We start from the raw sequence: 24341 nt of genomic DNA, 5'->3' as shown, positions 1-24341 counted from the left end.
TGGGTACTCCGCAGATACCAATAAATCAGTTTAAGCACCGACCGGAACCTGATGCAAGCGCATGGAAGGGGTGTGTAATATGATAAGAGATCACTTCTGGTTTGATGAACTTCGTTGGAATAGCGTATTAGCGCGGACGTAATAGTAGTAGTATTAACCAGAGACCTCATGCAACAAATTGAATCAGTGTTTGAAGCGACTAGGTCCACAAAGGAGCGAGCCAGTCGTCGAAGTACGACAAGGCGGGGATCCAGCTGGCAGTGGCATGTGACCAGCTGGTGCCAGCGCCACTAGCTTGTACTCACAATCCAGCTCCAGACGGCATGCCCGCCTCAACCGTAGCAATCATTCACTCCCAGAATGTCTGGAGAGATGAGATGTCACCTACTCTTTCGAATTAGAAGAAAGCTCTTGCATGTGCTCGATCTCATCTTTCATGGCCCAGCTCCTCTCGAACATCGTCGATATCCCGACCCATCCGTCTAGGCACCAATATAAAACATTCAATAACAACGACTGCGTATCTGACACTTTCCAACGTGCAAATATCACCCGATTCGAGCACCTCGTGGATCTGTTGGTCAAGCATATAATAGCATCTGCTGGCCGTCCCGCGACGACGGGCCTCTGACGTGGAATCGACCCTGGGTTCGCACGACGGGCTTGATGGAGACACAATACAACAAAAAGGGCGGCTTTGTATACATGCGTCAAGAAGGGCATCGAAATTCGTTTTACCAGTTACATTACTAGGGGTCCTGCGTCCGAGTGCATGGGAGAAGGATGACCGCAAGAAGCGATGGAGCAATGGATCTAGTGGTGAAGAACAGGTGATGTCTGGTGATATCTCGTATATATACTCTGTGTATGGTGAGTGTATTTGTACAACGATTGTCAGAAACCGGTGCTGGGCCGCGTCTTCTGGGAGCGGAAGGTAGGCATCCTAGCGGCTTTAGCCGTTCGGGCTTTTCTTTCTTCCGAATATTTTTTTCCTTAAAACAGCAACTCACTTTCTCTCCTTACGTTTACAGGGCGGTCCTTTCCAACTAATTCTAGTTAGCTATCGCGAACATTGCAGTCCTTTTTCAATCGCTTATCTGGTTAGCTTAGTACTTGGGGACACTTGGGGACACGATCGCGTCAAGCAGTAGGTCCTCCAGCGTTATACAGATAGTGTTCTGGCGCACTAAATTGATTAGCTAGCTAACAAAATTGTAACAAAACAGAATGTTGCAAGTGTCAATCCGCTAACAAACAAATCCATTTGGTCGATCCCTGCCAGTCCGCCACCACCTACATCGCGAAATCCCCCAAATTTCCTATCGAATACGTACAGACATCCTATCCGACTCTTCCCTTACCCTGCCATCGCACGCGACCCTCGTAATCGCCTTCATTCTATATACGCGTCGACATTGAGGCTTTGAAAGGAGAACATAAGCGTTGTAAATGTGCTGATAGTTTCGATAACTGAATACGGCGAATAGGGGGGGGCGGAATTAGTGTTAATGCCGGCACCGTCTACTCTCGGCTATAAGCTTCACGCCCAAAAGGAGTGAGGAGTGTTGTGAAGGGATATCGCTCCAAGCAACACTGGATACCGAGCAAGCCGCTAAAAGCTGGGGTAATTACGGTACGAAGGTTGGGAATTTGGGTCAGGGAGTATACTGATTTTATAGTTTAGAATGAACCACCATCGATGGAGCGTCCCCTCAGGACCGTCATGTGGAACACCTGCATATGCGAAAACGCACGCGGGCGTTACCGAAACGTTCCTTCCAGCCGAAACTACCTTGCAATCTGCCAGGCCCCCTAATGTACCCATCCAGCTTTTGGTGAGCCTTTTTTCCTATTCCACGCTGGAGCCTAGACCGCCGTAAATAAAGAAATCATCTTGCTAAGTATTCTCTCTATAGGCGAAGAAGAAGCACACGTATATCTGGCAATGTGTAAGAGGAACCCCAGGACCTCACAAGAACATTCCCGCTAATCCTTTCTTCCATCCAGTGTACGTGCGGATGCTCCTCGATCCCTATAAGGGCCAACGCCTGCCCTCATTGCGGTACTACACGTTGCGCATACTGCCAGACTACTCGCGTTCAAGTCCGATGAACTTGTCAACCTTGTCCGAACCTACAGCACCATCTGGAAAGTCTCCAAATTTTACCCAGAGCTGGCATGATTAATACCAGGCGAGTCCAAAAACAGGAGGACTCTTTCAACACTAGAGTTTGAATTAAATCCCATTTCCGGATTTAGCCAGTTCATATGTTGAGGCCTCCTTCTTGTTTCTTGTCGCCTCATCTCTAAAAGGTACGGAGTCTTGTTGTTTGTTGTGTTGTGATCAGCCATATACCCATTTTTGTCGGGTGGTCGTCTTCCCTAAAACGTACATAAAACTACTATTTAATTCTCAAATTTCTTTGGTTTCCTGCCGTTCATTATATCTATTTCTTGCCTTTCGCACTCGAAAATCTGACTAATCTGTACACCACTCCCCTTTGTATTGCCTATTGTAACATGCTTATCTGTACTTGAGTAGCGTACTTCGAAGGGACCTCATCTCAGTTCTTGCTATTTGGTCACAGAAAAGATATGCCATCAGCTAAAAAATGCCACCTTTTACCTCTCTTTATACAGAAGTAGGGATCTAGTATAATCGAACTTCTCTTCCTAATTATTTTGTAGCTAAGGACTCTGTTGTCGCTTTGCGATGTAATCGAGATAGGAAAGGTAGTAATTGTACACCTTGATAATTTTTTATGGGCATCCTGAACGACGGAAATAGGTATTAAAACGACAACCTAGGAGTTTGATCCGCGGCCGGCCGTCTTTAACTGTTTCCGATTCAAACCGAGCCCACGTCCTTGTTGGCGATAACTTAGGAATAGGCGCAGCAAAACTGAATGACTCCTACGAAGTCAACGTGTCTTAGGATCGTTGGTTCCTCTGCACCTCTTCCAGAACCCTTCAGAATACACGGCAGTGCTGCTACACGGCACAACAACCGGCCGGATGGGCCTGCGGCTGAGCATTACCTGACCTATCGGCTCAGCCATCAAATCCCTCTGATTCGGTCAAGAAACTCTGGGCCCAAGAAATGGGCTAAAGCGAGGGAAACCGAAAACTAAATATGAAATATGCACCTTCCCAAGTAAGGGCAATACTTCTGGATGTTTCAGGTAACCACACCTGGAGAAAATACTCTAACACGAAATACACCGCGCAGCGAAATGAGATTTGGTACATTCTACTCAGATACAATTCCGCACGAGTGTCCAAATGTGCCAGCCTCGAGTCCCTCATGCAGGCCTCATGCACAGTGACGCGTGTCCGCCTAAGCGCCCGATCTAGCGCTAACAGACAAGGCTGAGGTTTGCCTTGCACTCCCGTTCTACTCAGGATATATCATTCTATTTGGTGAGCTTCCGCTTCATATTTCATCTAGCGAATCCGAAGAGACCAGCTGACCGCCGTATCAAATTCGAGAGCGATTCCCATACAGCTGTCAATGTATAAGTGGAAGCTTCAACGCAGCCATCCTAAACAAAGCCCAACGGAAAGCCTAACGACACCACTACGTGTTCTCGGTGCGTGGATGCAATTGTGCCCGCAGGAAAAGAGGCAATACGAGACCACAACGGCATCTATCACACTCGGTATACAGGATGGTGTTGAAAAGCGTCAATCTAAGAGGCCGGAGGATATATTATAGGCCATGACATGATGGCACTGCTAGCAAACCAGGATAATTCCAGAATTATCCAGAATCCTACCAATTCCACCTCCTTCGACCATCGTACACCGCCTCCTGGATTCCGATATTCGGCTGCGCCCCTCAGCAAATGAATGCCGTCCTAATTGCCGTGCTCTCCACTACTCTTCACACTGGTGTGAGCAATCGGATCTGCTATCCGGAGCCTGAAGCCGATAATGAGTCTTAAACCTAACCACTTAGTGACACGGCTTCCCCCTCTTGATACTTTTGAAAGTAAGCCTTTCGTCCAAGTCCACCCTATTGACAAGCTGACTTTTGTAGGTAAACCCCCACCCAACCAAAACTCAAGCATTGGCTTTTAAACGCCGTTACCAACTGTTGAGCCCCAAAGCCAGAGAGATCAAATCTCCGCGGCTCCTTGTCCATCCGAACGGAGTTCTACCTTCTGCTGGCACTGGTCACGGGAACTCTAGAGTAGCTCGGGCCTATTGCTGCATCGATTGATCTAGAAATCCCTACACTATATTTAAAGGCCATGAAATCCCGCAGAAGCACCATTCATCTGAAGCATAAAATCCGAACTATTTGCCTGAACCGCAACGCTCGAATCGTTCATATGAAGCGCAAGGTCCGGAGCGTTCACTCGAAACCCAAGGACAAGGAGAAGCAATTGGATACTCTCTTTTCGAACCGCCTGTCCCATCAACAATTCAAAGAGGATAGCTCCTATGTTCAGTCTAAAAGAGACACCTTACAGTCGGAAGGGCATGAGGCTTGCGGGGATAATCTGGACATCTTCCTCCAGGATTATGAAGGTCCCGTGCCTTCCTGCGAAATCGAAGAGGTAAAAGAATTCTGTGAGGGCACATCATCTGGAGGGCCAAAAATCTGGTTAGATGACCGAGAGAAATCTACTGGATTTTCTCGAAAGTACGCAAAACGGCTGACCGCAACGGACTTGGGACACGCGTTGGCACGTAAGGTATGTGACTGCACGTCATTTGAAAATGGCTCCGCTTAGAAGTTCTCAAATTAATATAAACTAGCGATTTGATCTTGACGGCACCCCCGATGCTGACCGACGTTTAATGTGAGCCCGTCCCAATGCAACTCTCCAAGTGTTCCCTCGTGTTTGAGGTGGTGGGTTCTAGTGCTCCACTCAAGATTTACTTTTCTTCAAAACGTCGAACTGTGGAAGCTGACAGCTTGTAGCTATATTTCTGACCTAGACGCGGAATGCGTTCGTACTCTTGCCGAGTCTGCGTCTTGGCGTCAGGTGCCAGTGCTAAGAGACGCGATTTGGAAACACATAGCCCTTCAAACATCGCTCTGTGTGAAGACTCCGGTATGTTGAGACATTTGGTATCCTAAAATCAAGGGGACGGTAGCTGTGAGTAATTTAGACTCTCCTACTCACACTCCTATTAGCGTATCGGATTTCCTGTATTTGAGTTGGTGTTTCAACTTCCGTACCTGGCTTTGAGGCAATACCATACACCACCCAATAAAGAGCCAACAACTAGGATACACAAAACGGAACGAGGACGAATGGATGTGTCCTTTCTGAATATCCCAGCAATCCAAGGGCAAGTCCCATGTTCATATGTCATTCATGAGGCGCAAATCTCCATTGTAGCGTGCGGCTCGGACAACTCGAGATGGGTGACCTATGCTTTTGTGGACACCGAGTTTGATGATAACCCTACTGACGACGACGGTATTTTCGAGGAAGAAGAGCTAGATGAATTGAACGAAGATCCAATTGCCGACGACGGCGAATGTTCGACAGGATGGGTAGTCGACGCTGACAAACCAATATGGGACCCTAGAGAGTATTTCCTACTCATGGTCGAACGCCGGATGACCCAAATCTTCAGAGAATGGATACATCTTGTTCGAAAAGTACAGAGAAGTGTGAAACGATATGTACGATCTCCCTCCTCTATTAGTCAAAATATATTTTAAAATAGCTTCAACGTCTGACAAAGTCATTAGGAAAAAACTCATCCCGCGTTTCTATCCCCCGGACCTTCAAAGGAGCTTCCTAGAGACGTGCAGGAAGCTCTGTATCAGAATATTCAAACAATGCAACTACTCAAGAAGCTTCGAGAGCAACTCTCTACTACTATTCAAGCTTGGAAAAGATTCGCTGCCCCCACTGGAGATATCCGCTACTTCTCAAATATGTCGAAACCCGCGGCAAGAAAATCACTCAATAACATCATCAAAACTTTCGAGCGGTTAGTGGATCAAGAGAAAGATTTGGACTCTCTAGCGGAATCGTGCTCGGGATCTGAGAGACTCGTGAGTCCCTTGTCAAGTACACTTAAGAAGGTCGTCTACTCTAACCCTTGAAGCTCACTCTTCGACTGAATCTCAAAAGCTATGACTTAAATCTTCAAACCGTGCGATTGAATCACAATACCCAAGAAGTGACCTTGGAGAACAATCGGGTGGCGCTGGAGAGCCAGAAAACCGCGCAACTCACGAATCAAACTGCAGCACTCACTCTTTCGGTCAGTTAATCTATCTAGTTCATTCGATGCCATAGCTAAATACCTCAGACAAATCAACTCACAATCCCTCCCGTACTCGTCATAGCCTATTTCAGCACACAGCAGCAGATTTTCTCGTTCGATCGAAACCAGAAAACCTTCTTCATCTGCATTATAACCTTATTCATCGCCTTAAAGCTTTATAATTATGGGGTTATTATCGCTCGGACTAGTCTCGCTCAGCAGTCCCGGTGGCCCTGGTGGCTAAGGACAGCTATTGAATCCATAAGTCCCATACCATTGGCATCAACCGAACGCCCGAATACGGACATCCGTGAGTAGTATCCTTTGAGAAGTGATTTAGAGCTCTGCTAATTATCCCAAGAACCCAGCATGTATGTCGTTTGAGCTCTGATCTTGGATATCACTTTGAGACCTCGAGGACGCCATACCTCTGCTGTATCATTTCTATACAATCACCGACATTCTTGAATTGATAAGTAGCGAAGCGCAGCCTACTTTTTAAGAAAATACGACATAACGCCGATCCTCGCCTTACTTCACATGTTATAGTTCTAGCAGTTTTTCCGACACCATTTTCTTATCAACAATCCACACTCGAGAACATTTTTCATTCGTTTTGCAATTTTTTCATGACTTTTTCTGTTTCCTGAGATGAATTCTACGATGATCACGACCAACTTCATGGTTCATGGTTAATAAGTTACGATAAAATTACAAAGGCACTAGGAGATATAGTATTAGCACCGCAAGGGTCATTTAATTTGTATTGCGCATATTGAGACCGATTCTAATCCCCAAGGCGAATGGTGCCTGTGTCAGCATGAAAAAGAGACTTGCAGAGGAGGGCAACCAATTGTCACGAATCTTGAATCAATTGTCCGAGTTGATAGAAATGCATGAATGTACTCCCGGCCGCAGCTCGTTGATACACGAGCAGAGACGTATAGCCAATCCCAGGAAACCACGAGGGCTGATGCCTGAACAGCGTGGCACCTCACGTTTGGGTGAGGCTGAAATTCGATGGTGGGCCTTCACTTTACGGACTCTTCCACTTAAGCAATAGGCCTATCAGGTACCCAGTATTCTTACCGCCCACCTGCACGGTGTCAGATGACATGCTTGACGCCCTTTTAGCTATCACGTCCAGCTAGAAGTCGTATTTCACTTAACTAGCAAAGCTCATCTTTTGTACATCGACGCTACAGATAGCGAACAAGACTTTCGGACACAATGCCGACTCTCAGTACTGCAGATCTTGAAAGCTCTCTTGGAGGGCTGGACTTGAACGTTCCATTGCCACAATTCGATGCTGCTAATGTCCTTGACAACCCACTCGACATCTGCCGCTCCTATCTTGCGGAAATTCTCTGCAGCCTTATTGAATGCGACCCTACAGTCGCTTATAACTCCATTCAACCATCCAATAATCTTGAAAACGGAGATTTGGTGATCATCCTCCCAAGGCTTTGTCCTGGTGCCAAGGTTAACGAGCTCGGTTTCGATCTCCAAAAGAAGGTGAGCACACATTTGCCTCTTACCAAGCATATGGGATTCTCGTGGCATATTTGAATGGAGCTTACAAGGCAAATATTTCCAGTTCCCGCCATGTCCCCTTTTCGGACTTCCGTTCCTAGATGGTGTTCACCTTCGGATCATGCTCATGCCTGAAACACTCCCTCGTCTCCTACTTCCATTCATCAGTGACCGAAAGGAAGCATATGGCTGCGACTTAAATATCGGCCTAAACGATTCTCTCCTCCCCGAGAGTGGCCGCAAAAGGCTCGTCATTGAATTCTCCTCCCCGACCATCACGAAAGACTTTGAAGGCAAGCATCTGCGGAGTACTATTATTGGAGCATGTATAAGTAAGATGCATCAGATTATGGGATGGGATGTCACCAAGATCAATTACCTCGGCGATTGGGGTAAGCCGATCGGGTTGTTGGGGGTTGGGTTTGAGAAGTTTGGTTCTGAAGAAGCGCTTCAGGTGGATCCCATCGGGCATCTCCTCCAAGTGAACCACAAAATTACCGAAGAGTTTGCCCCAGAAGAAGCAGAGCACAAGAGAATTCGCGATGAGAAAGGAGACACTGCCGAGCTCGAGAATCAGGGGCTATACGCGGAGCGAAACGCGTTCTTCAAGAAAATGGAAGACAAGAATGAGGAAGCTTTTGCGTTTTCCAAGCGGGTCCGCGATCTCAACATCAACTACTATACGCAACTCTACGCCCGATTGGGAATCAGCTTCGACGAGTATTCTGGGGAATCACAAGTAAGCGAGGATACGATGAATGAAATTGAGAAGTTGTTGAAGGACAAGGGGATTTGTGAAGAGAAGGATGGCGCTTTGTTAATTGACCTGAGGAAACACGGCATGAAATCAGGTGCTGGGATCATTCGAGACCGCTCTTCTGGAAGTAGCACTTATCTCCTCCGGGACCTTGCAGCTGTGCTCGAGCGGTCAAGAAAATTCGAGTTCGAAAAGATGATATTCGTGGTGGCCGCCGATCACAACGTTCACTTTTCGCGTGTGTGCAAGATACTGGAGCTTTTAGATATGCCTGGGCTCGCCAACAAAGTGCAACACGTCAACTTCAGTGAGGTTTCGAAGATGAAGGAGAAATTAGGGGCCGAATACCAGCCAAACGAGATTATCGACCAATGCCAACTCGCAATGCTGGAGTCACTGAAGGCTGAAGAAGAAAAAGCCCAACTGCTCGGGGATTTAGGTGAGGCTGCGAAGAGAATGGGTATCAATGCGCTTCTAGCACAAGAGTTGTCCGCAAGAAGGGGAAATGAGCATCCTTTCGACATTAGCGGGATGACATCCTTTAAACCCGGTACAGGCCCGGACCTCCAATACTGGTATGCCAAGCTGTGCTCCATTCTGAAGCAGCAACCTGGGAATGCCAAACTTTCTACTGAGGATTATGATTCTCTTGCTGAGGAAGACCATGCCAACCTTTTGCGCGTTCTAGCCCAGTATCCTGATGTCACCCATGCAGCCTACAGATCCCTTGAGCCGGCAACAATCATGGCCTATCTTGTCAGTGTCACCGAGCAATTGGCGTTTTGCTTTGAAGAGGCCAAAAACAATGTAACACCTGCTGAAGCTGCATTGTATGAAGCCACTCGACAAGTTCTGGAGAATGGAATGAGTCTGCTTGGACTCACTCCCGCAGTACAGGTTGGGCAAGATCGTGCGGACACCCCGGTACAGGAGTAAGCTGCCAAAATTTCTCCTTGTTCTTTTCGGTTCGGCTTTTTGCTACTCAGCGTCATATACTTGCTCACGTCTTTGCGTTCTTATCTCAGTAATTCCAAATAGTATATCAGATTGATGAGCTTACTACTGATGGTAGCCTGCTTTGTCAGACTGGGTTTGAAACCTTGTAATGCGTTGCAACAGTATGACCTCACGCGCTACAGCTTGTCTTTATCTATTTGATCCGTCTACATTCTAAGACCAACAATCTCAAGGCGCTTTTCTCACTTAGCGCTGTGGTGTTTGGATGGTCCTTTGATACTTTGTACAGATGTCTATAGATAGTACAACTTGATCAACTTGACGGGAAGAACTTATTGTGGACTCCACCAATCAAAAATAGCAATTATTACCGTAATTCCAACCTCTAATTTCTATCTACGCGACAAGTGTGAGTGAGTATGTATTAACACCAAACAGATCGGTTGTGAGTTAGTTGTTCCAATAACTACTTTACTCGGCCACACTGAAGGACTTGTAAAAGGATTTAAGACTAAACGGATATCTATCCCTTGGCTCGCATAGCTCCATAGACCGTACGAGCAAAGGGTTTAGTGAGAAGTCGAGAAGTCTCTGGACTCTCATGTAAACAAATAATCGAGTTAAAAGCCATTAAAAATTAATTTACTAAACCTAATATCTGTTACCAATATTAGAAAACAAGTAAGATTAGTAAATGCTTTAAGCTTACATCTAACAGGAGAAGGTACCTCGTGTAAGGCACTGACATCCGTTATGCCCAACAGGGCGACAGCATCCTTATCTAGTATTGCCAGATGTTCATTCCCTCTCCGGCAATTACGGATCTCAATAAGAACACTCCATAAGGATTATCTGCTTCCGGACCCGTAATGACTTCGTTTATTGTGGCCGGTTGAATTCATGGCTCTGAACTGCTTGGTTGGTTACATGACCAACAATCACGAGGCTCCTCACCGAAATCTTAAGTTGGAAGGGTCTGGAAGTGCGTATTTATTCATTAACTAGACTAATTTGAGCGGGTTTCAGGATTTGGGGCTTCTTCATGTGCAATTTTCTACGCGTGACCTATGCTCCCGTCGTGAGATATGATGGCATGACGTATAATGCTTACTACTGTAAGAGGAGCAGCATATGGAATGCGCCGTGAAATAGATATACGGGCATAATTTGTCTCAGGCCGCCTTCGATTTGCAACCACCTGTTGCCATCTGCAACTCTTATTCTGCCCCACTTCCTGATCTATTACCAAGCTACTCATGATAGCTATTTTTCATGGTATCCTGACTTTGTACGACTATCCACATCATGGATCTATCACATACGTATTCACTTCCACTGGAATGAGTATCTGTTTCGGAAAGATCATCCTCTTAGAATGCCCCGAGTGTTTCACAGGCATCGAAGCACAAGGCTTATAGTCGAGAATATCCGACAGCATCCGACAAATTGAGTTCTTACAGTCCAGGAATGAACGAGGTTTCCTACGGAGGGTACTCGGCTTTATTCACAGCAACAAGGGGTGGAACCGTTCATCCTCCGGCCGAAACTGGTACACCAACTGCTGGGCCACCTGAAGCTCCGTTTCAGTTACTCGTGAGGCGCCGCATTGTCGTTATGAAGAAGCCATGTGCATTGTAATCACGTTGCTAACATATCTACTGTCAAAAATAAGTGCATCTACATTTGGTAGTACTGCTCTTGCGATTGCTTGTCTATTTCTACCAGAAGCAGGACATGTCTAGAGTTCAAGAGCGCCCGGTGCGCATATTACGAAGTAAGAGCGGCTATTAGAAGAGCGATTGGCGAAATCTGCGGCCAACCTCCGTTACAAGATGCGAGTGCAGTGTGGTTTAAGTGTCCCGGAAAGAAAAGCTATCAGGGTTGAGAGCATCTGTGATGGCATCGACCATCTCGAGTGATATTTATCCCATTGGCTATCATAAAAAGTCAGGTTAAAGTTAGAAGATTCGACACGGAAGGTGTCATTCCTACTATCTTTTCAGCCATAAGAAACTTCAAGCTCTTTGTTCATGCTTGCCACCCATAGCTTCTTCTTTTGCCTTTGACTCTCAGTGATTGCCTTGTGGAGTCACCGCCCTCTGCTTCTTTCCCTCACTATACCGCCTTCTACTACACTTCTTGAAAATATTCTACTATATATTGAAAATTTCCTGACAACTTACTGATCTAACACGAGAAACTAATCCGTTATGATCTAGCGGTTAGGATTTGTGACTCTCATTTCGACCGTTCACAAGGCCGGGGTTCGACTCCGCGTGACGGGAAGATTTCTTGTGCCTTCAACCTTTTCTGTTGCACGAATGGTGTGGTGGGTGTTATAGTGCCGGGTTTTGGCGCACTCTTCTTTCTTTTGCACCACCCTGACGATCGTCGTGAGAGACACCCCAATGTAGTGACTGCAACATAATTTATTATCTAGTATTACTTACAAGACCTTGAAAATTGGAGTACGGTTCCCATTGATGGATATATTTTTTGCTCGCATGACTTATATCTTCACTCAGAAACGTCCAAAGACATGCTAACTTGTCTAGTGTTATAGGATCATCAAACAGCCAAATAAACACTAGACGCTTATAATAAAGATAATCATGATTACAGCGTAGGAAAAAAAGGGCAGTGGTGTATTATTTGCGGGGTGGCGAAACGCAGAAGATAATTGTATTGAGCGGCAGTAAGCAAAAATGATTAGATCTAATGATATCCTTTTTCAGCACTTGGGTCAGAAGAGTGTCTGAAACTGTACGTGAATTATAGCTAGTTGAAACAAATGAACAAAAATATCACGCGAGTTTAGATAAATGAATGGTGGAAGAGAGAGGAATGTGGAGGTGACGAAGCTTCGCCATTCCACATAGATGATCATGGAATTAGGGACTAGACCTAAGGTACAACGTCAAAAGAGTTCCCCGGGACGGGCTATTCGGTTTCGCCTAATCACACACCGATCGTGTTCTTTCTAGTGCATTGGATATGAGAGTTTTGGAAGCTGACGAATCTTCGGAACAGGGACTCACTGTACTTGAGAGTACGCCCATCGGGAACACCTCAATGGGCAATCGTAGCTGCTCCTCATAGGAATGGAGGAACCCCACCCCCACACTTAATAGAGAGGGAGAGTTAATGGAACGTTATCTTGGGTGCATGGTTTTAGATGATTTTAGCCTTCCACTTACACAATGCTAGGTATAAGTATGCTTCGCCTATACATTTTCAAATCGACGAGTTTAATACATATGCACCAAGGCCGAGCAAGAATGAGGCTCACCAACTTCGGGTCACTTCATTCTGGAAAGAGTGCTTTGCCGAAGGTGATTCATTTCCGACCTATCAAACTCGGATGCGTCATCGAACTACACCTCCTTATTTTTTTGAGCGCACTGCTTTCAACTGTGGCTCACCTCTCAACACTAATTCCGGATATTTCATAGGAAGATGGGATGAAAGGAACTGCGAGTATCGCAAACAATATATATATATATTTAGGGTAGGAGAAAAGTAAGATGCAGGGTTTAGGCTTGTTTGGCCAAGCCTATAGCAAATTTTGTAGTGCTCGTAGCGGTGGATAGTTGGAGACTAAGAATTAATATATATTATTGCAGATGTGGTTTGGAGGGAACGGCTTCAGTTTTAATATTGCTGTTAGCTGAACTATCTTTTCTTAATTAAGAGTTGGGTACCTAGACACGTATTTGATGATACCTTAAGTACCTGTTCTCTGATCAGATGTGGCAACCTTGTCATGAGGTACTTGACTAGGACAACCTACAAGGGAGCTAATAATCGGCATCAATAATGTAATTAAAGAGAGATTAGAAAGTCCACGATGAGCAGTTAAGATTCAGGACAAAAGAGAAAAACAAGAATAATGAATGAGCATAAAATGGAAAGGCAGTGAATGAAGCGGATGGATCTGCAATATCAGAAAAGGAAGTACCTTTTACCTCGAGGTTTCTTGGCAACCGTTCAAAGGACCCACTACTGATTCTCGTATCGCCACTCAAGCTGGCAAGCATGCACGGTCCCAGGCCGACACTGAACTTAACTGGAGATAGCCTCTACCCCACTGGACTTTCGCGCTGCTCTAATTTCTTGTGAGTCTTTGTATGTAGAGTCCAGTATCTCTCAGCCATGAAGCCTTCATGATATTTGGCCTGGTTGTAGGCACCAGTTCCTCGCCAAAACCCGTCATGCGAACCATTCAATTAGTTGAGAACGAATCCAAGAAATCCGAGTCGGCCTTCTTGTACCAGCATGCCAAAATTCTTTAAAACTCATACGTTTTAACGATTTCTTCGAAGTTTTTTTTTCTCTGTAGGAGATGCTATTAGAGAAGGAAGACGAGTACAGGAGAAAGAGCAATGCAAACCCCATGAGTCTGCAAGGCTGATGTTAGCCGGATGTCTGCATTGTGGATGCTGACTTCCTAAAGCGTTAACCCTTTGATACTGTCACCTCCCCTTTTCGAATATTTCCCACCGCCGCAGATACAGCAACACGGCCAAGGTATGGAACAATTTGAGCCCTATATTTAAGTTTAAGAAATGGTCAGGCGGCGGTAGGGGGGCTCTTTCGTAGGCGGCCAGTTTCAAAATCCCATCCTGGTGACCAAATGCGGTAAGTACCCCTTCTTTAAGCATCCTCGCGGCTGCAAGTGCGATTAGAGACCCTCTAATATACTGATAATAAGATATTGATCTTGCATTACTTGGAAGTGGAGGTAGTTAGCATGGGGCGTAAACATGGTATGATCGAATATCTATCTTAACTTCATTTCTGGTATTTATATTGGATATATATCCATTCCAACCAGCTGGCTCATCTAGGCATCGCAAATGATACCCTCCAAGGTTTACACAGTGTAGATATCTCAATGACGCGCTCCACCCTCCCAAAACGCCGTATACAATACCTCCCCCTAACCTAGAAGTCGTGACCCAAAACAAGAAAGGTCCCCGCGAAGATTGTGTGCACATAATCGGCCATAATCGGGGCGGGAATAGGCACAAAACAGCATCTAATTGGCTGTCTCTCTGAATCCAAAAAGGGACTTGAGGGGATGGGGAATTCATTTGGAATGCGCCGCAAATTGTGCCAGCATGCAATGCATGTGAAGTCCTGAAAGCGGATCCGACAGACTAGATATGCCTGTATGGCTGAGCTGGGGCTTCATACACTGGCTGTCCATACTGGTTCCTTCCTGGCGGGAGATATGAGTTATCAATCTCGACCGCATTATGCTGCGGGGGCGGGGTTTGGTATGCGGGAGGCTGGTACTGTGGGGGTGGAGGTGGGTGCAAGGGTGCGGGGACCTCGACAGGTCGTGGACTCTTATCAGGGAGTTTCTGAAAGCCGTCGCCGCTGGACAATGGGAAGCCCTGTCCATTGGAGCCAGCAGCCAGTTTCTTGCGGTAGCGACGTCGCACGAGGAACCATACTAGGGCGATAGCGAGGATCAGAATGACAACTCCCCCAATAGCGCCGGCTAACACGGCGGTCTTAGAAACGCCGTGGGTATGGGGGTCCGTTTGTTCTGCGGCTTGACTGGTTGATGTTGCTGCAGCGGCGGAGTTCGTAGCTCTCGAGCCTGTAGGTTGCGCACCTGTTCCTTTCGAGCCTGTGGTTTTGGCGTTCGCAGCGGAGCTTGGATGGGCCGTACCCTCAGGAGTTTCTATGGGAAGCGTGTATGAAGCGGTGCTGGAGAAGTCTTTTATCACTGTTCCGGTCCCGACGGTGAAGACCTTGGAGTCATCATTGCAGCATGTACTTCCGTCCGAATAGCAACAGTATTTGTCGCCGCCGCATGGAACGAGTTGGTCGTAGGATCCGGATGACCATTCTGTCAATCGTCAGCCAATTTTATCCAGCCAGATCATTGAGAAGTATTTACCTCCGGTCTTACAGTGCTGAAAGCAATTTGGACTATTCCAAGACTTGTCTGTACAACCACCTCGAAACATGTACTGTGAGATTGGGCTGTAGCATAGGCCTAGAGTAGTGTGTGAGCAAGGTACTTTGTTAAATGCAAGGGTTTAACAAACCGTTCGATAGACACTGATCTCCTTCGCCCAGCATACAGCAAGTCGCATTTTCATTGTCCGAGCAGGGCGCGTAAACATAGTCGGAAGGAAAATCTCCATTGGGATAGTAACTTGAAGAATCAATTCAAATCCAGCAATGGCACCTGATTGGCTACTCACCATGATGCATCAACTCTCCAAAATAGGTAATTACCTACTAATGCGCAAGAGAATGACAGAAGTTGGGAGCGCATTGCAAAGTTTACAATAAAGAGCGACTTGATTAAAACGAGTGACGAAAGAGTGAAGGGAAATGGAAAGAGGAGAGACCTCGAAATAAGCCCCCTCGTCGAAGGTTCAGCTGAGTGACGCCTCAACGCCAAACTCGCTTGTTCATGCAAGTGTGCTGACAGCCCGGTCCTGTCGTACATTTTAGAGATAAAAAGGGAAAATTTCACCTGACGGGTCGAACGCCATATCCGTTTTTGCCGAAAATGGACGGATTGGACGAATGGGAGAACTGCCATCTGGAATTTGAGACAAGGGGTGATGTTACGGACCGTTCGAAAACCAGGGTGTGCAATCAAAAAGCATGATGAGAACGCGAAATACGAACAACGAGAGGCTGGCGCTTCCTCGTGCAAGAGGGTGTCGCTAGGCCGAGCTTCCCCTGCAGGATACGATGTCATCTCGGAAGGATAAGGGACCGATAAATAAAGGAAACGGCAAGTCCATGAAGTCAAGGAATTGAAAATTGGAGTCAAGAATGCCTTTCTATACCGTTGAATCGCCTTGGCACATTCAATACGCCCATCCAGAGTCATGTTGTCGAACTCATCGAGAAGCACACATTACGAACTCTTCACCCATCTGCGTCCTCAAACGAAGAAGCCATGCAGCCCCGTTTTCGTGACCAAGAATCATTCCCACGGATGTAAATCAATGCAGGCCCAGGAAGTCTCCTCGAACTCTACAGGCCATTCCCATTGGCACCACCGGCACCACCTGCATCACCACTTCCGCCTCTACTTAAGGACGTGTGGTTCATCCCTAGTGCCCATACAATCGACGCCGGTAGCAGTCCTTCACTGCTCGAACTCAAGTCGGAGTCGCAACTTGGCAGCCTTCAGTTCAGCCTCTGCAACCTCCACTTTGACCTGAAGTCCGTAGATGATGCGATCTCTGACATCCTCGTCCATCCTATATCGAATCTCAGTACCATTATAAGGAGAAGCACTGTGTCGGACAGGTACCCGACTATTGAATCGGGAGGGTGATGGATGTAGTGAACTGGAAACGGACGGGGTAGCAAAGGCGGCGGACTGACATGACATTAATGTTGTCGTCTATCGGCCTCTCCCTCCCAGTCTTCGTTTGAATGCCGTTTCGTAGACTGTACTTTGGATTGAAGTATGGAGAGGAGATATCCAGAACATGACCATGATAAGCAGTGGAGTTGCCGTCGTCATTTTCCGCACCACGGCGCTTTCTGACTTCTTTCTGGACTGCGGAGAAGACTCTAGAAGAAAAACTAGTGATGAACAATATGTTTTTCATTCTTTTGGAATAGGAAATTTTCCCACTTACGCCTTTGTCGCCTTGGATATGGGCCAAGATTTCGTCGGCGCTTACCCTCATGATTACGACCATGTCCGTTCATGAGTACCTTGGACTTCTTTCCGCGGTGCAACGAAAGAATCATCTGATGAACCTTGCTCGGAAAAACTCCTTTAGCTTGCCGGGCGAGCTGGCATGGAAGAGGCCTCCTCCGCTGCTTCATACTTCTCCTTGAGCTACTTGATATCCTAGAGTGTAGGCCATGGATGGTTGTCGCCATTCTCGCCGTTCTTTTCAACCACCCACTTCAGATCTTCTTGGAATACGGATAGATTCCCCTTCGGCAAGGGAGAAATCATGACCGAGCCTTTGAGGAACTGGGCAACCCAGTTTCATGGGTCATCTTCAGGCTCAGCGAGCTTGTGATCTCTCCTGTCACCGTCTCACTTTCACATGCGGATCTCTCGGGGGACGACATCCACGACGTTGTGCAAATACCAATTGGCGGCGATGCTCGGGATCATACAGTTGACCAAGTCTTTGGTATTTTGCTCAGCTTATCTTATCGGACCATAGTCATAGAATACCGAGCACAATTAGAGTTTCGTTGGGTTTCTTCAGATTGGATTGGCTGTGACAGTAAGGTTATAGACGTGGAGGGGAATCCTTTTGAAAGTGAAGGTGGTCCTAATATATGAAGAATCTCGGAGTCTTTGTTTCGGGCAGACAAACACTGTGGCGTAAGTTGAAAGATTAGCTAAAGTGGAGGCAGCCATAACAAGTGAAATAGGGTGGGGGATATTGGGGTAGAGGGAAGCGCAGAAGGGTCCCGGAGACGAAGCCGAGGAGGTCTGGATATTTCCGGGGTTAGGTGCTAAGAAAGTGAATTCTCGATATGAAGTACGTTAGGGAAACAGGTCGCGGTCACTGTTTTGCTAAGATGAGAGAGTGATGCAGAAATTTGGCTCGTGTATTGCGTACTTTTACCTTGTCACTCTAAGTAGCATCACAGGTCAAAACTACTCCATTTTGATGCTAATTTAGACTTCGTGTCTGCTAGTCTTCGAGACAAACTATGCCATAAAGGAGCTGGAGAATTGCGAAGATATGTGTTAATCATAAGTCCTATGTTTCTAATCGGGGGTATGTGTCGAATTAGAATTGTTATAGTTTAGCAGACCAAGATCCAGGCCGTTCTGCACCTTTGGTAATTGAAAAGAACTTCATAAAATCGGATGTTAGAGTTGCTTGAAAGGTTTCAGGAGGGCGAAAGAGTTCTCGGCAACTATTCCCTTTCGAATCCCGAGCGTGGTATCCCCGCTTATCATTGCCTTTGTCACCACTTCCACTAGATCCCGCCTTGCAGCATCCAACAACAATGGCGCGCAAGAGGGAACGCTCTCCTTCTCCTTCCTTAGAAATTTTCCGCTCTGAATCCATTGAGGATCAGAAATCTGTCTTTATTGCCGCCTTCTCTAACTCAGTTCCTGTCAAAGCCTTGCAGGCTTTGCCTGAGTTCAAATCAGCAACCCATCGCATTGCGGCATGGAGGAAGCCATCGCGTCAAAGATCTTTAATGGGGAAGTCTGAGATATTGTATGACCTTGGGCATGACGATGACGGGGAGCAGAAGGCTGGGAAGAGACTGGAGCATGTGCTGAACTACTGCGAGGTTGAAGGTGCCGTTGTTGTTGCAAGGTGGTATGGTGGGCAAAACATAGGACCGATCCGATTTGTGCACATCGAGAACTGCGCGAAAGAAGCCATCTGGAGGTGGAAAGTCGTTGATGCTGAGGCTAAGAATGAGCAGACGGCGAAGAAGCAAAGGCTTGAAGCGGAGGCTGCCAAAAAGGATGAAGAGACCGCAAGGAGAGAACTGGCAGAGAATTTGAATGAAAGAGATCAGAACATTTTCGTTCTTAGGGGCTTGCTTGCGGACAAGACTGCCAAACTTAATAATTCGGAACGGGTTCCTCCCACGCCACAGAAGAAACCGCCGGATTATAACACGATGAGTATGGAACTTTTGAAGAGACACGACAAGGCTCGAGATGCGAGCATCGCGTACATTTTAAAGGAAATCGACAAGGTGGATGAGCAGCTGCAGCTTATCGATGACTTCGAAGCTTCGACTCCAGACTTCTAAAATGAACTTAAAGTCGAGAACGTGACCCACGAGCTGGCATTGGACTGGGAATGCCCCTGAAAGTACTTCACCAGAAGCATAGAAAACAGGGAATTGAGACGCTTCTTCGACTAGACAAAAGGTATAGTCCCTCAGACATGATCAGGGCACCGGGAGCAAATAATTACACGGGTTGGACATATAAGGATCGAGTACAGCCTGGTTTAGCCAATGTAGCCCTATCTTCCTAAGAATCACCACCGCCGGTAAACAGTCCGAGTAAGGCCCCAAAATACCAAATTAAGCATCTGGACGTAGTAGCTAAGCACCCTCCTCACGCTTTCCACATATGACCAAGCTATAAGGCGCCAGCCCGGATTCATGAGCACCTCAAGAAAATCGGACCACTCTACACCTCCTCAAAAATAACCCGCCTAACTACCTCTGCCTTCGCCCTAACATCCTCCCCCAAATCCACCTCCTGCCCCTCTACCTCCCCAAACATGACCCCTGTCTTCCCACTCCCATCCGTTATCATCGTCCAAAGCATAACACACCTTCCTACCACATCCTCTTTCAATTCTCCGCTTTGTTCCTCCGTCATACGCGCTGGCGGCAAATCCGGCACCGAGCCTCTTGTTGCAGGGGTATCAGGCTGAGCATAGCTATGCATCAGGGATTGAAACATCGCGTCGGTGCGCTTTGCGAAGTCCCACATGAAGTAGATTTTCCCTTGGCGGGAAGAGTGTTGGGAGGAGAAGGTGGGGTGGGATTCGAAGGCGGATATAAGAGAGAGGTTGGCTGACTGGATTTGGGAGATGCGGTGGAGGGAGGAGGGGGGAAGCGTTAGCATGGGTGCGTGTTGGGCCATTTTGGCAAAGTCAGTGGAGTTTAGTGGTTCAATTGATCAGTTGGTATTGGCCTTCTTGAGAGTTTTATTGAAGAGAACTCTGGAACGACTTGTAGAGTTCTGAGAAATTCCAAGGTTGCGTGTGAGCTGACAGGTGGGTCTATTTATTAAACACGTTTTATCCTTGGTCCGTGCGAAATGTGATGTTCACTTCTAATTGTTCACCTCCTTTCCTATCCATGACGTATGTATCATAGACTAGCGCCCTAAACCCGTTCAAGCTTACTATCAAACACAAAAGAAGCCCTTCGAAAGTAAGTGTTTCAGCTTCAGCCTCAAGTTTAAAAGTGCTCGAATCATCACCAGGGCATCACGGTCGCATGTCTGAAACTCAAACCTTCATTACCAGAGTTAGGAGCTGGGCCGCTAGTCAAATAGATGTCACGCGGTTTGATATGTCTTAGACGTTGGATGGTCAGTCAATGATCGGTTAAGCTGTGATAAGGATGAGTTTCGGCTGAGGGCGAGCTAGACACGGGATCACGTGTGGAAGGGGTCACGACAAGGCCGTTGGATTATATTGGATTGTGTGGTAGGTTCGCTACTGGAGCCTCGGAGGCCAGAATGCGTTGGTGCTGATAAGATATTGTAGTGTGCGTTGCATTTGTACATTTGATATACATGCAGCCCCAAGACATCGCCGTGGAGCTCTTGGATAAATATTTAATTGACAGTTAACTGCCCCCATTCAAAACTCCCCGTTGGCACCTATCCCCCTCAATGACTCAGCGTACTCCTCTTCTTCAACAATCTCCTCTTAAGCGTCTTCCTCCCATTCCTCGTCCTCAACCGACTCAAAAACCCATGTCTCCTCTTCCTCACAAAGTGACTCGGATTATATGTATTGCGAATCGCGTATCGGATCTGCATTCCTAGAAGCCCTGGATGCGATGATATCTTCGGGGTTAGGGATAGGATATCGCCGGAGATGCATGGACTGGTGGTTGAGGTTGCAGGTGAGGGCATTGGGAAGGGTTGTAGTGAGAGGAGTGGGCGCCGGGGTGGGAGGAGCGAGAGGAAGCGTGGAGATGGGGTTGTGGTGGGAGGTCTGGGGGTTTGTTAGTGGGTTGAGTGAAGGAGGAGGGAGAATGGAGGGAGAATGGACCTTTGGGTTGGTCGAAGAGATCGAATTGATGGTCTGAGGAGGGTGGATTGTGTTGTGACTGTGGATGAGCGTGCGACGATCCGTAGACAGCAGAATCCGTTCATCTTGACAAATTGCAGGAAATTGCCCTCTACTAGCAACCTAGAGTCCTAAAGCTTCGTAGTTTGTGAACAGGTGTCGATGCGTTATGAACTCTCGGAGGCCTATCTAAGCTTCGCGGTTGGTCGCAGAAAATCAAATGCAGTCCGTGCGCAAAAAGTTCGACCTTCAAAATTCCACCGACGACTCCCCCCTCCGCCCACATTGGCCTTTAACCTCCAGCTCAAATCCCCCTCCCCCTCCCCCCCCCTCGACTACTTACACACAAATTCCCAAAATGGTACCAGAAACCCTCCCCCCAAACCGCACCATATCCTCACGACCCATCTCGCTCGCAACCGCCTCAACACTCCTTTCTACGTACCTCACGCACAGCGAAACGCACCCACACCTGCACCCTGATGCGCTCATAACACCGGCAGGCGTCACATTCAGCGCCAATGGTGGCCCCATGGGCGGCGTAATAATGCACAATTTGCGGCGAGTGGCCGCCGGTCTGCGTGGAGAGTACCTGGAGCCCGAGGCTACACCCGAGCCTGAGGAACAGCAGCATAGTAGTGAGTGGAAAGAGAGAGTGAAGCAGAAGGCCGGGAAGAGGAAAAGTGGGGAGGGTGGGGAGGTGGATGCGGGCGCGGGGGCTGAACAGGAAGGCTGGGAAGATATTTCAGAATTCGAGAGGGAGGAGCAAGGAGTTGAAGTTGGCGAGATTGGACCCCAGGATACGTTTGTGCAGGCTGGAGGTGAGGCGCCAGAAGTGCATGCTACTGCTGGCCCAGACCTTGCGAATGGGGCAGAAGTTAGCAAGAAGAGGAAGAACGGTGACGAGGGAGAGAAGATGGATAAGGCGGCCAGAAAGAGGGCAAAGAAGGAGAGGAATAAGGAGATGCGGCGGGAGAAGGAGAAGAAGAGAGCGAATAAGGATAAGTAGAGGGAACGCAGGCATTCTGCGAAGACTATCGGATTTGACAACTAAACACGACATCACGGCATCAAGGAAGAGTTCTAGGTCCCAAAACTGGCCGGGGTTTTTTTTTTCTATGCCCTGGCCTCCAACCCTATCCACCCAAACCAAGCACCTTTCCGGTACTTTTTGATCTCCGAATCCATGACCCTGTGCGTCTAATGCAACGCTTTTGGATGACTCCAATCAAAGCTCCCTGTCCGCTGCCTTCAATGGTTTCTCCTCATCCACGGACTTATCATGCACAGCCTTCCTATCTCCGGTCCAGCCCATTGCCTTCAGTCGCTCTGTCAAGATGGGGTGCGAGTAGTGGAAGCTTGAGTACAGCCAATCAGCATCCATGCTGGACAGATTCTGGATTTGGAGCTTAATCAAGGACGAGCCAAGCTCAGAGGCATAGCCAAGGTCGACAGCAAAGGCATCTAAATGAAATTTAGCGACTTGCAGTGAGGAAGTTACATGGGCCACATACCAGCTTCGAACTCCATGCTTCGAGTCATGATATTCATCAACAACTTCAAGATGGCGTCCGTTGGTGAGAGGATTTCATTGAAGAGGAGAAAGCCGATGAGAACGGGTCGCGACTTGTGGAAGCCAAAGTCGTCATATACGGACTTATTGCTGATGAAGACGGAGAAGAGGGCAAATATGTAGAATAAATGAACCTGGCTGATCAAAAGCAGTCTCGTAGTATGACCTTTCTTCCAGTGACCAAGTTCGTGTGCCAAGACGGCCTCAACTTCCTTGTCAGAGCTCTTCTCAAGCAGAGTATCGTAGATGACGATCTTCTTCTTCCAAGGAAGGCCGGTAAAATATGCGTTGCTGTGAGCGCTTCGTTTGCTACCGTCAATGACTTGTAGTTCACCAAGTGGGAATTTTAACCGTGAGGCTAGTGCCTCAACAGCCTCCTTCAGCGATCCAGGCTTCAGAGGCTCGAGCTTGTTGAAAAGTGGGACAATAAGGATGGGATAGATGGTGATGGCGGAGACCTGAACGACCAGCATGAACATCCACAGATAGTAGAAGAAGCTCTGACCCGTCTTCTTGATGATCGATAAGAAAGCACTTCCAATGGGAATACCAAAGGCGATCGTCAGTGCCTGACCCTTGAGCATATCGGTGATCCAAAGCTTGATCGTCATCTTATTGAAACCGAACTTTTCCTCCAGCACGAAGCTGTGGTAGTATGCAAAAGGAAGCCCCGCGACCAGTTCAATCAACCCAAAGAGGTATGCGAATAGAAGCGACTGCGATATTTCACCAGAGAACCGATCCGGAGCATAGCGTGCGAGAAGCATGCCAGCAACGGCCCATACGGCGGGGTAGACATTGAAGTAGAGGATGGAGAGAGACTTGACTTGGTTGAAGAGACCAGAGGCGAAGCTGAATTTCGCTTTGGCACGACCATACGCCTAGGCACATGACGCCAGTCAGCGTATTGCGGCGTGTACTCGAAATGCAGGGAAGCGAACCTGGGATTTATCGAAGGTGGACTTCTCAATTTCATTCTCGAGAGCTTTGGGAGTGGTTTTCTTCTGGAGAACACTGTATTGGCGGAAGAGCAGCCAATTCTCGAGAGCGAATTCGGCGAGGGAGAACCCGACGACGAGTTTCTTCCATGGGAAGAAGGGCCGGTCAAGCCAGCGGGCCAGACGCTATAGGGAGTTAGCAGGATTCGAGAATGAATATTTGACTGCAAATGCACCTGAAGAAACGCCTGGATCATGGTTGGGTTCAGAGATGGTTGGGATGAGGTCGAGTTTGGGTGGCTAGGCACACGTTGAGGACACTTTCGACGTGTGGCAGGGCTGAGCTAGTCTGACAGGGGTGGTCAGCCATATCACGTGATCAACACATTCATTTCTTTCCGGCGGAAGTAAATGCTGGTGGTGCTAAGCAAAGCGGAAATACAGAGATTAGCTTTTAGACATCACATATGTACTGGTTTGCTGTCATGGTCACCCGAATGCTAGTATTTGAAGAGAATATTCCCATAGAACCTTGCAGTAATATTAGATTGGTGCAGTAAACAGGATGTGACCTCTTGTGAACTGGATTA

General features: G+C 47.4%; 10 protein-coding genes and 1 non-coding gene across 11 annotated transcripts; 7 read left to right on the top strand and 4 right to left on the bottom strand.

The window, feature by feature from the left end:
- Positions 1–4334: 4334 nt before the first annotated feature.
- Positions 4335–6621, top strand: BDR25DRAFT_311128 (uncharacterized protein; the record flags this gene model as incomplete). The annotated part of the gene is made up of 8 exons (XM_033691210.1): positions 4335–4700; positions 4765–4808; positions 4931–5063; positions 5147–5644; positions 5714–6022; positions 6076–6234; positions 6283–6547; positions 6599–6621. 8 exons carry the CDS (start codon positions 4335–4337, stop codon positions 6619–6621), a joined length of 1797 nt encoding a protein of 598 aa, XP_033551524.1.
- Positions 6622–7436: 815 nt separating this feature from the next.
- BDR25DRAFT_332068 (Nucleotidylyl transferase) lies at positions 7437–9897 on the top strand (the record flags this gene model as incomplete). The annotated part of the gene is made up of 3 exons (XM_033692711.1): positions 7437–7752; positions 7835–9437; positions 9893–9897. Exons 1-3 carry the CDS (start codon positions 7468–7470, stop codon positions 9895–9897), a joined length of 1893 nt encoding a protein of 630 aa, XP_033551523.1. The 5' UTR covers positions 7437–7467.
- Positions 9898–10384: 487 nt separating this feature from the next.
- BDR25DRAFT_351206 (uncharacterized protein) lies at positions 10385–11670 on the top strand (the record flags this gene model as incomplete). Its single annotated transcript, XM_033694819.1, has 8 exons — positions 10385–10466; positions 10501–10582; positions 10637–10834; positions 10870–11118; positions 11210–11338; positions 11401–11430; positions 11464–11510; positions 11558–11670. 8 exons carry the CDS (start codon positions 10385–10387, stop codon positions 11668–11670), a joined length of 930 nt encoding a protein of 309 aa, XP_033551522.1.
- An 18-nt stretch (positions 11671–11688) lies between these two features.
- On the top strand, positions 11689–11769 carry BDR25DRAFT_t10. The gene has a single exon. It is a non-coding gene; the product is annotated as a tRNA-Glu (tRNA).
- Positions 11770–14253: 2484 nt separating this feature from the next.
- BDR25DRAFT_111045 (uncharacterized protein) lies at positions 14254–15839 on the bottom strand. The gene is made up of 4 exons (XM_033683573.1): positions 15706–15839; positions 15547–15656; positions 15396–15494; positions 14254–15344 (listed from the first exon to the last, which is right to left on the bottom strand). The coding sequence occupies exons 1-4, from the start codon at positions 15777–15779 to the stop codon at positions 14644–14646; spliced, it is 984 nt and encodes a 327-aa protein (XP_033551521.1). The 5' UTR covers positions 15780–15839; the 3' UTR covers positions 14254–14643.
- A 440-nt stretch (positions 15840–16279) lies between these two features.
- On the top strand, positions 16280–16924 carry BDR25DRAFT_111043 (uncharacterized protein). The gene has a single exon (XM_033683572.1). It carries the CDS (start codon positions 16348–16350, stop codon positions 16684–16686), a length of 339 nt encoding a protein of 112 aa, XP_033551520.1. The 5' UTR covers positions 16280–16347; the 3' UTR covers positions 16687–16924.
- A 424-nt stretch (positions 16925–17348) lies between these two features.
- Positions 17349–19228, top strand: BDR25DRAFT_351200 (uncharacterized protein; the record flags this gene model as incomplete). The annotated part of the gene is made up of 8 exons (XM_033694818.1): positions 17349–17369; positions 17415–17715; positions 17759–17817; positions 17893–17982; positions 18040–18072; positions 18127–18191; positions 18253–18319; positions 18356–19228. The coding sequence occupies 8 exons, from the start codon at positions 17349–17351 to the stop codon at positions 19226–19228; spliced, it is 1509 nt and encodes a 502-aa protein (XP_033551519.1).
- A 194-nt stretch (positions 19229–19422) lies between these two features.
- On the bottom strand, positions 19423–20186 carry BDR25DRAFT_111038 (uncharacterized protein). The gene has a single exon (XM_033683571.1). The coding sequence runs from the start codon at positions 20076–20078 to the stop codon at positions 19617–19619; it is 462 nt and encodes a 153-aa protein (XP_033551518.1). The 5' UTR covers positions 20079–20186; the 3' UTR covers positions 19423–19616.
- A 522-nt stretch (positions 20187–20708) lies between these two features.
- Positions 20709–21409, bottom strand: BDR25DRAFT_111033 (uncharacterized protein). Its single transcript, XM_033683570.1, has 2 exons — positions 21223–21409; positions 20709–21165 (listed from the first exon to the last, which is right to left on the bottom strand). The coding sequence occupies exons 1-2, from the start codon at positions 21324–21326 to the stop codon at positions 20835–20837; spliced, it is 435 nt and encodes a 144-aa protein (XP_033551517.1). The 5' UTR covers positions 21327–21409; the 3' UTR covers positions 20709–20834.
- BDR25DRAFT_351197 (uncharacterized protein) lies at positions 21403–22415 on the top strand (the record flags this gene model as incomplete). Its single annotated transcript, XM_033694817.1, has 3 exons — positions 21403–21441; positions 21482–22245; positions 22274–22415. 3 exons carry the CDS (start codon positions 21403–21405, stop codon positions 22413–22415), a joined length of 945 nt encoding a protein of 314 aa, XP_033551516.1.
- Positions 22326–24040, bottom strand: BDR25DRAFT_255021 (CaaX prenyl protease). The gene is made up of 4 exons (XM_033686335.1): positions 23988–24040; positions 23755–23937; positions 22755–23694; positions 22326–22704 (listed from the first exon to the last, which is right to left on the bottom strand). The coding sequence occupies exons 1-4, from the start codon at positions 24006–24008 to the stop codon at positions 22469–22471; spliced, it is 1380 nt and encodes a 459-aa protein (XP_033551515.1). The 5' UTR covers positions 24009–24040; the 3' UTR covers positions 22326–22468.
- Between the last annotated feature and the right edge of the window lie 301 nt (positions 24041–24341).

Source organism: Lindgomyces ingoldianus, assembly GCF_010093535.1.
Source record: "Lindgomyces ingoldianus strain ATCC 200398 unplaced genomic scaffold BDR25scaffold_6, whole genome shotgun sequence".
Taxonomy (NCBI): Eukaryota; Fungi; Ascomycota; class Dothideomycetes; order Pleosporales; family Lindgomycetaceae; genus Lindgomyces; species Lindgomyces ingoldianus.
Note: the sequence above shows the minus strand (reverse complement) of the source record. Positions and strands in the feature narration are given on the sequence as shown.

Bases quoted from the DNA above. Each gene is read 5' to 3' on its own strand.
- BDR25DRAFT_111045 (XM_033683573.1), bottom strand. From the start codon at position 15,779: ATGCGCTCCCAACTTCTGTCATTCTCTTGCGCATTAGTAGGTAATTAC. The intron at 15,657-15,705 runs GTGAGTAGCCAA...TGATTCTTCAAG, and splicing joins TGGAGAGTTGATGCATCATG to TTACTATCCCAATGGAGATT. The intron at 15,495-15,546 runs GTTTGTTAAACC...ACACTACTCTAG, and splicing joins AGATCAGTGTCTATCGAACG to GCCTATGCTACAGCCCAATC.
- BDR25DRAFT_111043 (XM_033683572.1), top strand. From the start codon at position 16,348: ATGTTGTCGAACTCATCGAGAAGCACACATTACGAACTCTTCACCCAT.
- BDR25DRAFT_111038 (XM_033683571.1), bottom strand. From the start codon at position 20,078: ATGGCCCAACACGCACCCATGCTAACGCTTCCCCCCTCCTCCCTCCAC.
- BDR25DRAFT_111033 (XM_033683570.1), bottom strand. From the start codon at position 21,326: ATGAACGGATTCTGCTGTCTACGGATCGTCGCACGCTCATCCACAGTC. The intron at 21,166-21,222 runs GTCCATTCTCCC...ACAAACCCCCAG, and splicing joins TCTCTTCGACCAACCCAAAG to ACCTCCCACCACAACCCCAT.
- BDR25DRAFT_255021 (XM_033686335.1), bottom strand. From the start codon at position 24,008: ATGATCCAGGCGTTTCTTCAG. The intron at 23,938-23,987 runs GTGCATTTGCAG...AACTCCCTATAG, and splicing joins TGATCCAGGCGTTTCTTCAG to CGTCTGGCCCGCTGGCTTGA. The intron at 23,695-23,754 runs GTTCGCTTCCCT...TCATGTGCCTAG, and splicing joins CCACCTTCGATAAATCCCAG to GCGTATGGTCGTGCCAAAGC.